At 37.4% G+C, this 14668-nt stretch overlaps 1 protein-coding gene and 1 long non-coding RNA gene across 5 annotated transcripts in view; both read left to right on the top strand.

Annotated features, from left to right (window-relative positions):
• The window catches only part of ME1 (malic enzyme 1), a 175513-nt gene that overhangs the window by 61784 nt on the left and 99061 nt on the right, over nt 1-14668 (top strand). For all 4 annotated transcript variants that reach the window (XM_048219745.2, XM_057303923.1, XM_057303925.1 and 1 more), the window contains 2 exons: nt 2999-3074; nt 9161-9322. In XM_048219745.2, coding sequence (XP_048075702.2) covers nt 2999-3074; nt 9161-9322 — 238 coding nt within the window. The remainder of the gene's footprint in view (nt 1-2998; nt 3075-9160; nt 9323-14668) is intronic.
• LOC130541999 (uncharacterized) lies at nt 4164-6866 on the top strand. The gene is made up of 2 exons (XR_008956196.1): nt 4164-4258; nt 4993-6866. It is a non-coding gene; the product is annotated as an uncharacterized LOC130541999 (long non-coding RNA).

Genomic DNA, 14668 nt, shown 5'->3' with positions numbered 1-14668 from the left:
TTCTCACCCCGTTGCACCCTATTTCTGTTTGAAATTAAGGTTTGGTGATCAGCTGAGCGTGAGACGGAGATGAGTGTAGGAGGTGAGGAGAAACGAGAAAGTGTGAAACGGCTTCTCAGAGACCGCTAAGTTGAAGTTGCTAGGAAACCATAGTGGTTAATTTTGCAAGAGAAGAATGCCAGTGTGGGGGTGCAGAGCTGGCTTAGTCGGAAACGTGTCCAGCTCTTGATATCATGAGTTCAAACTCCACCTTGGGTGTAGAGATTACTTAAATAAATAAACTTAAAAAAACGAAGAGAGCCAATTTGAGATTTCTGGCCATAAATAGGACGTGAATCTTAACATCGTTTAATAATTTTTCTATGACAGTACTTTCACCAACCAGTAGCAGGTGGGATGTCTATTACCTATACTGTGGTCTTGAAATACCATTTTCTACTAAAAGAAACCAGGACTTCTTAGAGAAGTGGCTCATTTCAGGCCTGAGGCAAACATTTTTAAGACAACAAGGAACATTTTGTCGCAACAGAGAACAAAGAAGCTGTCAAAAACTGTAGTTATAGAATGTCTGGGTGGCTCAGTTGGTTAAGCGTCTGACGCTTGATCTCAGCTCAGGTCTTAATCTCAGGGTCATGAATTCAAGCCCTGTTTTGGGCAAACTATAGTCATGTCAAAAGGACTCTGAGGCCAACATGAAGAGTCTTCCACTGGCAAAGTATGGGACAATTAGAGTTTCAATAAAGAAAATAACTGCAGTGGATTAAAACACATCAAATATGTTTAAATCCATGAGTTCATTTTGATCTAAAACATAGACACGCACAACGCACGCACGCGCACACACACACACACACACACTTTACTGGAGGCTCTTGAAGGATTCTAGCAAAGGAGCTCTTTTTTTTTTTGAATATTCATTTATTTTAGAGAGAGAGAGAGCACACATGAGCAGGGGTAGGGGAGATGGAGAGAGAATCTCAAGCAGACTCCCCGCTAAATGTGGAGCCCGATTCGGGGCTCAGTCTCACCACCTTGAGATCACAACCTGAGCTGAAGTCAAGAGTCAGATGCTTAACCAACTGAGCCACCCAGGTGCCCTGCAAATGAGCTCTTTATTTCAAAAACTGGGAAAGTAAAGAGAAAGAATCCAACATTTGTGTCAGCTTTATCATCAGGTAACCAAACAATAGGTATGGTGAAATTTCTCTTTAAATAAGAGTTTCAGCAAATAAATGAGAAATGATTGATAGAATATTCCATTTCGTAACCCCTAGTGAATTAATGATTTTAGATATTAAGCATTGCCAGTGTTAACATCACATAAAGGACTACAGGATATGTAACCAATGTGAGTTCACTCCTTGGTGAGTCAGAAACTGCACCCGGTTGAGTTGTCACACAAAATACTTTATTTGTGGCAAATAAGGAGATCACCGGGAATAGCTTCCAAAGTCATGATTCTCCCAAGCAAGGGTGGATGGATTCCTTTTATTTAGGGGTAGGGTGAACATTTGGATAGGGAAGCCTTGTTTTTGTAAGGTTGTGTATGTGCCATTAAGGAAACATGCCTATACACACATTGTATGTTATGTAAATGAGGCTTGCTCCCCTCCTTGGGTAGAGTTTTTAGTATTATAATGAGATAAAGGTATTAGTTGATCATTTTAGAGCTCACTCCATGGTCCATCTGTGCAGACCCAAGTCAGGGCTTAAGTCTGGCTGGTCTGGGCCAGCTGGAGGTCTTGCCAGGGCAGTCGCTGTGGCTCAAGGGGTGGTTTTGCTCTCTGTTTGCCTAAGAGACAAGCTGGAAAGATGAACTTCAGTAAAAATGTGGGACAAAGGCTGGTGAGTACAAGCGGGTGGGCAGTCAGTAAAAGTCAGGCCTTGGGGTCTAGCTGGTGACAGTACTGTGCATTTTCTGAAAACACCAGACCATGAAGTATCTTATAAAAAATGGATATAAATCTGATTAATGCTTTAGATTCAATTACCAATTTCTCAAGAAGTAGGGAAGAAAGATTAATTTGTTAATCTATACCATAGGAATGTAATCAGCAAAATCCAGATTGTGGGTAATTTAGAAGACAAATTGTACTGTCTAGGGATGGCTTATCATTTGGAGGGTAGAGCTCTAATTTAAATGATACTATGAAAGTCAGGACAGTTGTTACTCTTAAGAGCGAGTGGTTTTGATTGGGAGAAAGATGTGGAGGGCTTCTGGGATACTGACAAGACTTTCTGCTTAAGTGGGTATTCTGTACAAGGATGGTTGCCTTATAAAAATTCATTAAATTTGAGTTCCATTTAACAGTACTGAAGCACAACTTTTAAATGAGATTAAAGCATTGAAATTTATTTTTAAGTTTAATTTTTAGTTCCTTTTTAGACTTTAGACTTTTAGACTTTTAGAGGAGCAGTGTTAAAGACTTCAGTTGAGTCTAAATAACAGAGTTGCAAACAGCAGCTAAGACCGCAAATCAAAGAATTATAACTTGGTTGTTCAAACTTAAAAAAAAAAAAAAAGTGTGTTTCACACGAAAGGACTGCTTAGCATTGGTCAGTCACTTAATACAGGCTTTCATCTTCACACTGTGAATATGCAGTAAGTGGAGTATATACTGAAAATACCTGTTTACACGCTTCATGTTTTTCCAGGTGCTTTTACATATATTATTTAATAAAAAACTAAATGAATCTATGAGTGGAATTGATAATGCTACTTAAATTCTCTATATAAAAGAGTAAATGCTTCTTTAATTATAAAATATTTAAGAATATGTGATATAAAAATGAATCTACCTTTATTATAGATGTTAATACATTGTTTAAAGTAATTTCTCCCTTACTTATAAAATTCCTAGCTTTTATTTGTTTAAGGAAATAATTTTCCCTAGTTTGATAAAAATGGAGGTATATTCAACTGATTTAAAAAAAATTTTAAATGTTCTTGATATTTTGGCAAGTCTGAAGTAAATTAAAACTCCTTTTTTTCTGTCAGAGGTCTCTTCATTAGTATCCATGATCGAGGTCATATTGCTTCAGTTCTTAACGCGTGGCCCGAGGATGTCATCAAAGTAAGTCATCTAATTTTTCCACTACGGCAAATTTGTTCTTTTTCCTATTCCATAATATATTGATAATTTTTATGATATTAGATAGCATTTGATGTGGAAATGTTGGGGTTTGGAGCCAATGGCCAAGAAAAAATTCTTGAGACGGTTCTGGTGCTAAAAGCACAGGGACAGGAGCCGTGGGCAGAAAGATTGTGAGGAGCAATTGATTCTATACTGTGGAGTTGGGGGAGGTAAAGACAGGGAAGTTGCCAGAAGGATTTTCATATGCTAAAAAAGACTCACAGGATCCTGGAGGCCTGGCTATCCTCAGGCCAAGGTGGTTTTTTTCCTCTAGCAAAGCATTAATATTAAGATTGGGAGTTCCTGGAGAAATGTCATACTCTGCCTGCCTCAAGTTTTTGTCAATGGGCTGCAAGTTATACGGACATTTAATTTTCTCTACACTTCCGTTTTGCCTTTGTTCTTCACATCAACAGTCACTATCTTTTCTAGTGAATGTCACCTAATTTATAGCTCTTCGAATTTGCATACTGGATTAGTTTTATTTTGGTACCGATTAGAGACTATGTTTCTTTATTATTTCTATCTGATTTCTTAGTATTTCTTGACCCATTGTAAATGATGATAAATGTTGAATAAATGTTGAAGTTGTCTCTGAATTTCTTTAAGCAAAGTCCCTTTTCACATTTGTTGGGTTTAATCATCCACTAAGAGGAACACAGGTAGACAAAAAAAAAAAAATCCATTAATCCACCTCTTTTATCATTATGACCTTCAGTAGTTCATCTGACTCTCCTCTCAGTGACATAATGGAAAAAAATAAGAGTAGTATCCAACGTTTAGTCGCTTTCTGTGTGAGACACTACCTGGATTGACATTTGTAATTATCATGATAATTCAGTGAGGAAAGGAAGGGGGGGGGCAGGCTACACAGTAGTGCTTGGTGGTGGTGGGAACTGAACACAGGCCGCAGGACCCCTTGCTCTTAAACATGGTCTCTACGGGGCCTTTCTTGTCTGAGGAAAGTGAGATGTACTTGTCACTTCCCTGGCTCTTTTTTTTTTTTTTTTTTTTTCACTTTCTGTTAGGTGCCAAGCAACTTTGTGCTGTTGATGTAGGAAAGACGTTAGAGTACGAAGCCGACGGCCAAGAAGGAATTCTTGAGACGTCTTTGGTGCAAAAAGGTGGTTTTATTAAAGCATGGGGACGGAACCCATGGGCAGAAAGAGCTGCCCTGGAGTCAAGAGGAGTGGCCCATTATATATCCTTAAGTTGGGAGGGGGTTAGGGATAGCAAAAGTCTCTAAGGAGTTTTAGAAGCAAGGTTTCCAGGACCTTGAGGGGCCTAGTTCTTGTTGGGAAAAGGTCATTTATTACCGTCTAATGAAACTTTAGTCAGGAGACCCTTCAGATGTATATCGGTGGGCCACATGCTTGGGGGATGATTGCCAACACGTGCCTTGGGGGTTGAGAGATAAAGGAAATTTCCAAAGGAATTTTCACACGTTAAAGTAGACTTAACAGGATCCTGGGGGGAGACGCGGTCAGGCTAGGGCCTTTTGCCCTTAGCAAAGTATTAACGTGGAGCAGTGGAGTCCCTAGAGGACTGTCACTCTGCCTGTTTCGAGGACTTGTCAGTGGGCTGTAGGTAGTGAGGACATTTAATGTTTCTCCTGCCTTTGTTTCCCATATCACTGTGTTTTAGGAGTAAGATTGAATAAACTGATGCCTTTTGTAGGGGTGCAGAGGACTTCAGCTGTGACTCCTGAAGCATTGCTCCCTTTCTTCTGAGCAGTCATGGCTAGAACTGATTGACTCTGCTCTGTAAGGCTTGTGCCAGGCAAACTTGTAAAGCAAAATGTTTTTCATGATTTCCAATCTTACCAATGTTTTTACTTTTACCAAATTCGTTTCCTCAGCTTTTCTCCCACCAGGTAGACTGCACTATCCTTGGATCCTATCCTCAGAATCTACCCCAAAGTGTGTTAATTCTGTGAAGTGTAAAATGTCTGAGAAGGATGCTTACATTTTAACTGGAATCTAGAGAGGATTTTAAAAGTGAGTCAGTATAGGAAATAGTTCTGGGGTAGAGAGGACTAATACCCACGTCATCATAATAGCTAGCAATACACAGTCAGCTGGCTTTGTGTTCTTCCTGTCAGCCCATCTCTGAATATTTATCTTCATTAGTAGCCTACCTTTGTTCTTTTAACTCTTAATATTGGGTCCTCACTGATATTCCTGATCCTAACTATACTTACTATTATTTTAAAAGCCTAGCATAGTATCTGGCACCTAATAGGCACTTAAATGGCAGCTGTTTATTGTAATAGAATATTGGAGAATAAGATGTGGTCCCTACTGTGTAGTCAAAAGCACACAAGAAACAAAGGCAATCAATTATTAGACAATATATAATTAAACTAGTATAAATTATAAATGCTGTATTCTCTTCAGAGGAGACTGTTCAGAGAAGGCTGAAACAGTTAAGAAATTTTTGTACCAAAGTTGAAATTTAAATTTAGCCTTTGGTAATTAGAAAGGGAAGATGATACTATCCGAAGAAGGAAACAGATGAATGTACGTCTCTAGTTCAGGAAGAGAATGGTGTGTTTTTGTGCAGTAAGTGAATTAATCGGCTGGCCTGACTAACACTAAGTGTTCATATGGAAATGTGGTGGGATTAAGATGGCTTAAGTAAGAAGTGATCAAATTATTATGAAAGGTCTTGACATTCAGAAAGAGGGATTTATTTTATATTTATTTTTTATTTTTAAAGATTTTATTTATTTGACAGAGAGAGACAGCCAGCGAGAGAGGGAACACAGCAGGGGGAGTGGGAGAGGAAGAAGCAGGCTCGATCCCAGAACGCCAGGATCACGCCCTGAGCCGAAGGCAGACGCTCAACGACTGAGCCACCCAGGCGCCCCTGAAAGAGGGATTTAAACTTGAAATAATAGAATGTCATATTTACAGACAGGAATGACTTTCTGTAAGTAATATTTGAGGAAGGCTCATCAGACAGAGGAGAAGAGGCGAGAGTTGTGCATCCAGGTGTGGCCACAGCAGAAAGGCCCTGGGGAAGGAAAAGAAGGAAGGAAGACAGGAGACACAGTGAGGGTGTCTGTGTGTGTTCAGGAGAACCCCTGCATACCTCATGCAGAGTTACTAGTCAGCTAACGCCCAAGTAATAATTGACGCAGTAGGATGAAAGCAGACATCACTGAGAGAATGATGGTGGTCTTACTGAGATAATCCTCCTGTGGTAACTTCATCATTGTGGAGAAGACATCCAAATGCTCTATTGTCGTTGGGTGGAAGATGAAGTAGATAAAAACAAACGCCAAGGGAATGTCAGTTTAATGATACACTGTGTAGATGACACATTTCTGTTTTTCAGAGGATTCCTTCACTATTAAAATCTACTTTAATGTTGAGATGTTTGTGAATTGTTGCTACAAATGTGCATTTGTAACAAGGCCTAAGCAGATAAAATAGCAAATGCCTCAAAACAGAGTTTAAAAATTAATCACGGGCACCTGGGTGGCTCAGTCAGTTGAGCATCCGACTTGATTTCGACTCAGGTCATGATCTTAGGGTCGTGAGATCAAGCCCCGCCCCATGTTGGTCTCCTTGCTGGGCGCGGAGTCTGCTTGGGATTCTCTCTTCCCCTCTCCCTCTGCCCCTCCCCTCCTCGGGCTGTCTCTCTCTCTCTCTCTCAAATGAGCAAATCTTTAAAAAAAAAACACAAACCTCAAATAACTACCACCTATGTTATATAATAAAATTAATAGCTCAGGATGAGAGGAGAGCTTAGAGAATAAAACTTATGAAGAAATGAAAATAACATTTTCCCTTAACTTTATATACAAGACATAGATTTAATTGAACTTAGATATGTTATCAAAAATAAATGAAGCTATTATTATTTTCAACCCCTTTTTCAAAAATGTTGAAACGGATGAAAATCACAAGTAGCAACTCCCAGGGTCTAAGTATCTTTAACGAACCTGGAGAACATTATATAAATTATTACTCAGATCATACCTAAGTTATATGACAATGTTGCTCTCCTTATAAAATATCTCCTAAAAATATTTTTAAAATATTTGCAGGCCAACTAGACTTTACCTGTTTAAAGGACACATACATAAAAGTATACATTATCAGTGATAGAAAAAAGTACCTCTGTGATAGTGTGATAAATAGAACAATGTCAAAAATGTGTTTGGAGTATTTGAACTTTGAAAATTTGGTTTTAATTTCAAAAACAAAGTTATAATTTTCTGTAGTATTTGTTTATCTTTCTTATCTTAAATCAGAGCCAACTAAACCAGTGGTATCAAGTTGCCTTCTTCAAAACAGCATAACCTATTGACCCTTTGCGATTAGACATGGAAAATTTGACAAAGGTCAGCTTTATGGGATATGCAAAAATAATTTCCACCCACTTCTCAAATGTATTTATTTTTAAGGCAGTTCTTTAAGAGCTGCATAGTGTAGGTGAACAGAAAATTAAGAAGATCTCAAAAGTATATTTTAAAATATGTTCTGCACTAGTATAGTGGAAAAATATTGTACTACGAGTTAATAGAACCAGCTTCCCATTCTTTGGAATTAAGCAGGTCAGTCACCTTAGGCAGATGATTTCAGTTCTCTGATCTTCAGTTTCCTAATCTATAAAATAAGAGGAATGGACTGAATACACTCTAAATTCTCTTCTAAAATACCATGACTCTGCATAATGCTCTTGATGGTAGTAGTAGTATTGATAGCTACAATTTGTTGGGAATTTGTAATGTACCAGTTACTATATATGTTTAAGTACTTTGTATATCATGTTCTCATTTTATTGAATCACAGATTTATGAAATTAACTAATGTTTATTCATTGTTGACTATGTTCCAAACACTGTGCACAGTGTTGGTGCACAGTAGTGAACAAAATAGAGTCGGTTCCTATTTTTATGCAGCTCTTCTAAAAAGTACCATTATTATTCCTATTTTGCAAATAAGAAACAGAAGATTTAATTTATCCATTTATTTAAGGTCAAATGACTGACATTTTCCCAAGGCTCCATGGAAACGATGAATGTAGGAGTTTAGAGAAAATCTAATAAATTGTGTTTCACAAGATTGGTTCTGCTTAAATTCATATAATGGCCATGAATCACAGAACAAGGATGTTAGATGCATCAATTTCATACAGATATCAAATAAAATAGAAATAAAAATCTCCTCATGATTAACATGGATGGCTCATAGATATCCAGGGTGATGGGAAAGAAACTAAACAAAATTCATTAAGCCTTCTAGAAGATTATCAGGTAAGAGATGTAGCAAGACTGTACTTCGTATATTTGAAAAATGGTAAAACAATATCCAGTGGTTATAAGAGTTAGAGAGGATGGATCAACATTGCTGTGAAAATAGGAGGATGGTGCCAAGATGCATAAACTAACATCAGAGCATTTGGGGGCTACTTAGCAATCACGCATTTTTTAACTAGGGCACTCCCAAAATTATGCTCAAAGTGGAAGGGGCTGGTTTCACGTTAGCTCCCACTTCAAGCTATTTCCCTGTACTCTTCCCATTTGCCACAAAGCTATTTGAATCTTTATGTGCATACCATCTCTTCTTTCTTCACCGACCAAAGTAATCATATATATTTTTAAAAAATAGTTTAAAAATATATATCAACTTTATTTTTTCTCTCCATTCTTCCACACTAATATCATATGAAATCTCTCTCTGTTTTTTTAAAGATTTTTATTTATTTGACAGAGAGAGAGAGCACAAGCAGGAGGAGAGACAGAGGGAGAAGCAGGCTCCCTGCTGAGCAGGCAGCCTGACCATGCGGGGCTTGATCCCTGGACCCCAGGATCATGACCCGAGCCAAAGGCAGCTGCTTAACCAACTAAGCCACCCAGGTGCCCCCATATGAACTCTCTTAGATGTATATTGAATTTATGCTTTTGACAGCTTAATATTTCATTACATAAGTATTAACTTCAGAAGCAGAGACAAGGAGCTGTGCCCCTGGATTTGTAAACATCTATTAATAGATACTTTTTCTTTCTCTTCCAGGCTATTGTGGTGACTGATGGAGAGCGTATTCTTGGCTTGGGAGACCTTGGCTGTAATGGAATGGGCATCCCTGTGGGCAAGCTGGCACTGTATACAGCCTGTGGAGGGATGAATCCTCAAGAATGTCTGCCTATTATTCTGGATGTGGGAACAGAAAATGAGGTAAACAATTTAAGTCTGTGAGACAGCTGTACACCTTAAAAAATAGCACCAGTTCTTGTATTTTGAGCTTTTTTCCAGGAACTTCATGACATTCATTCTTTTCTGTCTGGTTCTTCCTCCCTCCTCAAACTCATCCCCCAAGTATTATAAGAAAATTATTCTTTCTCTTTTCCTTTTTTCTTCCCCTTCTCTATTATGTGATCGGTCTTTTACCAGCTTGTTTAGTGTTTTATCCTTTGATGAACATTCACACCATTCTGTAGAGTGTATGTTTTACTTTGGGAGATCATAGTTTCTTTTTAAAAATTATTGCTTTGGTACTATGTAGAAACTAATCCCAAAGGACTACTAAGTTTAATCAATATGAAATCTTGTTCTAAAAGTCTGTTTTAAACCTGTGGCAGATGATTTGGAATTTATTTTATTTTTTATTTTTTATATATTTTTAAAGGTTTATTTATTTTAGAGAGAGAGCAGGGGGAAGGGCAAAGGGAGAGGGAGACAAGCAGACTCCCTGCTGAGTGGGGAGCCGGACTCAGGACTCGATCCCAAACCCCGGGATCGTGTCCTGAGGCTAAATCGAGAGTCGGATGTGTAACCAACTAAGCCACCCAGGCGCCCCTGATGATTTAGAATTTATTGCTTTTCATTCCTGCATCAGTATTTTAGAATCTTAAAGTGGTGTATCAGTACGTATTTTTGCTCACCCTTTATTGCTAATGTTGAGGTTCAGTCACGGGGATAGATACTAGAAATTAAAGGTGGAGTATGTACAGTTTTTAGAGTTGTTCTCTTTGTCCCCTTCTAAGGCAATTGACTCATTGATAGTATAATATTAATTTGAGCAGTTTTGATATTCATTAATAGAGAAAGTTATAATATATAACTTCCTATATATATGTAAGTGCTCATTTAGCCTGAAAGGAAACATTTTGATAAAAGCACACCGTTTATATGATATTTTCTTTTTCAGTACTAATAGAAATCACTAGAAATTATCAAAGCCGATGTCTTAGAACAATCATACTAAAATTGTGTCTGTGCATTGAACATTTAGATTTCCTCTTTATTTTTTCATTTATTTAAAAAACATTCTTCTGTGATAGATTACAGTGACATCAAGTAAAGCTTAAAATTACAAAATCTGGGGGTGCTTGATGGCTTAGTCGACTAAACATCTGCCTTTGGCTCAGATCATAATCTTGGAGTTCCAGGATCGAGCCTGGCATCGGGCTCCCTGCTAGTGGGGAGTCTGCTTCTCTCTCTCCCACTGCCACTCTCCCCACTTGTGTTGTCTTCCTTGTTCTCTCTCTCTCAAAGTAGTAAATAAATAAAATCTTTAAAATGACAAAATCTGTAGAACATCTTAAGAATCCTAGGGAGAGATGAAGAGGGCTGATGAGAAAGGCATGCAGAAATGTAAGAATTCAGTTTTAAATTCGGGTTTTTGTTTTGTTTTTTATTTTTTATTTTTATTTTTTAATTTTTTTTAAAGATTTATTTATTTATTCGACAGAGATAGAGACAGCTAGCGAGAGAGGGAACACAAGCAGGGGGAGTGGGAGAGGAAGAAGCAGGCTCATAGCGGAGGAGCCTGACGTGGGGCTCGATCCCATAACGCCGGGATCACGCCCTGAGCCGAAGGCAGACGCTTAACCGCTGTGCCACCCAGGCGCCCCTGTTTTGTCTTTTAAAGATTTTATTATTTTTTTAAAGTAATCTCCACATCCATCATGGGGCTCGAACCCACGACCCGAGATAAAGAGTCACATGTTCCACTGACTAAGCCAGCCACACCCCTAAACTTGGGTCTTTTATTGAGATGTTAATGTAATGTGGACATAGAGTTATGCACTAATGATTAAACCATAACACTAGCACTCTTGCACTGATAGATTGTATTAGTTGTATGAAATACTTTATTTCATGAAAATAGGTCTTAAAATTGTCAAATTGGCCAGTTGTCTTGAGTTTTCTCGAATTATCTGCTAGTATTCCTGTATTCCTTTCCTCTTTGGACATCCAGTGCTGTTATGTTATTCCATTTCTGTCCAGTATCCTACCCCCTCAGCCTACAGAATCCATATCCATTGGTCCTTCCTCAGATCTCTTTGCCTTGCTGTAGATCTTGCTTTCTTTTGCCCTTCTCTCATTAAGCATGACTGGTGCTTCTGTTCAGAATTCTGTAAGCATTTAATCCATTCGCTTTTTATATTACTGTGTTCACATCTTCCAGCCCTCTGTTGATTCACTGAAGACTAATCATGATGTTGGAAAAACACACTGTAATTTTTTTTCTATTTATCCTTTTATTTTAATAGGCATATAGTTGTTACTTATTTAGTACAGAAAAATTCAGTATTAATATATGTGTTAGGATATGTGAGGTCATGCAATGGTAACAACCAACCCCCAGATTTCAGTGGCTTAAAATAAAGATTTATTTCTTGCTTGTAAAAAGTACAAACAAACAAAAACATGCCTGGTGCTTACTACATTTGAAAGGTTTTCAAGTTACTAAATTAGAAAATAATCTGATAATTTAAATGAGTCTGTTATTAAAATGCTGTGTGTTATTTCTAGAGATTTTTACTTATTGCTAGTGGACTTTTAGAGATATTAGGGAAAAAATGAATAGTGGAATTTTAACTCTTTGACCGGTCACTGAGAATATCTTTTTAGCTTGAGAGACCTTTCCAAAACTCTTCAAATTCCATTATGTAGATTTCCTTGAATTAGACAAACATTGAGCACTTATCTGTTAGGGCCTGAGCAAAACCTAGGTAATAACGGAGTTAATAGTTTAAGATATTGCCAGCAAGATGTTCTGAATCTAGAAAAGGAGATACATATGTAACTAGTTTCAGAAATATATTAAATGCTTAGATAAGGACATTTGGCAAACCATTAAGGACAGTCAGCACACCATTTCTCTGCCAGTTACAATATATTATTAGTCTCTATATTACTGTTATCTGCATATAACTCCCATTTTTCTATAAATCATAATTAGTAATAGTGAAAATATATATCAATATGATTAGCTAGAGTTCCTATTTTAAAAAGAGTACATTATTTGTTCCTTTTAAAAAGATAACCTAGTTGTATGTGGAGTTAGCCAGACTACAAATTCCCCACATCTGTCTTTACTTCTGACACCAGCTGCAAGTTTGGGGGGAGATTCCCCAAAGCTGACTGTCAGGCTTGATAATTCACTAAAAGGACTTACAGATCTCAAAAAAAGCTATTATAATTGCAGTTATGGTGCATTATAGGGACAGGATACAGATTAAAATCAGCCAAAGGAAGAGATGCATAGGGGAGAGTCTCGGAGGGTTCCAAGTGTGAGGCTTCTGTTTTCCTCTTTGTGGAGTCAGGGCAAGTTGTGCTGTTAATGTGTGAGGTTGATATGGACCCCCACTGTTCAGTTTCTGTTGGGGCTCCATTACCTAGGCATGATTGATTGATTGTCCATGTGAACTCAGGTACCAGTTTGACTGATTACATTTGAACCAGAGTCCCTCACCCTAAGTCACATGGTTAGTTTTTCAGGCCTGGCTAGCCTTCACCTTGTGACAATTAGTTGGGGCTCCTAGGCTGTTAGGTAAAATGGTCAGGCTCTATCCAAAATGGTTGAATGCTTGTGAACCAGTTCACCAGATTTATGCAAGCATTAGACAGAAAGATAAGAGACAAACACGCAAAGGGGTAAATAGGTCTAAATTTTTTAAAAAGATTTTATTTATTTATTTGACAGAGGGAGAGAGAGGGCACAAGCAGAGGGAGTAGCAGGCAAAGGGCAGACTCCCTGCTGTGCAAGGAGCCCAATGTGAGACTCCATCACAGGACGCTGGGATCATGACCTGATCCGAAGACAGATGCTTAACCAACTGAGCCACCCAGGCATCCCTAAATTTTGATGTTAAATTAAGTAGAATTCAGTTTTAAACTCATACAAGATTATGCATTTGATCATTCAAACTTTTAAGGAAACGTAGCTCTGGTACTCTATAAAATATTCACAGTTTCACATTTAATTTTATGAAAATACCATAACCTTGATATCCAAACCTGGTAAAAAAAAAAAAGATAGCACATAATAAAAAAATTGCTAATTTGTCTCATGTTTATCCATGTTCCTACCTTTACCACTTTATAGATGTGCAATCTTGAAAAAGTTACTTAACTCTTCTGTGCTTCAGTTTCCTCATGTGAAATGAGTATGTACCTTACAGAGTTGTCATAATTTAATGCTCTTAAGAGTGTTTATGATTGTGATCGACATTTTGTAAGCACTTAGTAAATGTTAGCTTATATGTAGAAGCAAAAATCCTTCGTAAAATACTGGCAAACTGAATCTTGCAGAATACTCTTAATGTCAAAAGCTATTCAAACCATTAGCAACATCTTAATTAATGGTAATGGAGGCATTCTTTTATTTTTTTTTTAAAGATTTATTTATTTGAGAGAAAGAGCATGCGTGTGAGGGTGAAGAGAGGGGCGGAGTGAGAGAGAGAGAGAATCTTTAAGCAGACTCCACGATGAGTCCAGAGCCTGAAACAGGGCTCAATCCCATTACCCAGAGATCGTGACCTGAGCCTAAACCAAGAGTCAGATGTTTAATGGACTGTGCCACCCAGGCGCTCCTTGAGGCTTTCTTTTAAAAAGTTATCAAGACACTTGTTATCACTATTCTCTTTGATTGTTCAGAAAGTGCTAGCCTTTGCAATAAGACAAGAAAAACAAATGGAAGCATTGACTGACTGGAAGACCCAGTTATTGTTACTTATAGGTAATGTGTTTATTGATGAAACCCAAGAAAATCAAGTAAAAATTATGACCAAATTAGAGCCCTCAGTAGGGTGATTGCTTACAAAATATATATTAAAAATTCAAGACTTCTCCCAGGTAGTTGTAATAACTAATTAACAAAAATTATTTCATTTGCAATAACAATAGTAGTTTATTCTGCTAATGTTATATGGTGTTCAAAATTTCAAAGCAAAGAAATAGTGACATGTGATTTGGTTCATCAGAAGAATGATTTTTTTTAAGTACACATCTGCCTTGTCTTTTCCAAAAACTAATAGAAGTATGTTGTATTTATAAAGCAGAATATATTTTTGTCTTTTCCTTAACTTTCTCATAATTTTATTCACTTTTGGGACACACATATCAACTGTATTCTATGAACAATAAAGCACTTACATATTAGGAAGAGTAGAAGCCATTTAGATTCTAGATGAACTTTTCTGTTGTTTAAAATAGAAATGCTCCAACACATGACTTTCTTTTTCTCTTGTGAGCTATTGGAATTCAAAATATGTTAGTAACATTCTAACTTAT

This window comes from Ursus arctos, unplaced genomic scaffold, assembly GCF_023065955.2.
Source record: "Ursus arctos isolate Adak ecotype North America unplaced genomic scaffold, UrsArc2.0 scaffold_29, whole genome shotgun sequence".
NCBI lineage: Eukaryota > Metazoa > Chordata > Mammalia > Carnivora > Ursidae > Ursus > Ursus arctos.
Note: the sequence above shows the minus strand (reverse complement) of the source record. Positions and strands in the feature narration are given on the sequence as shown.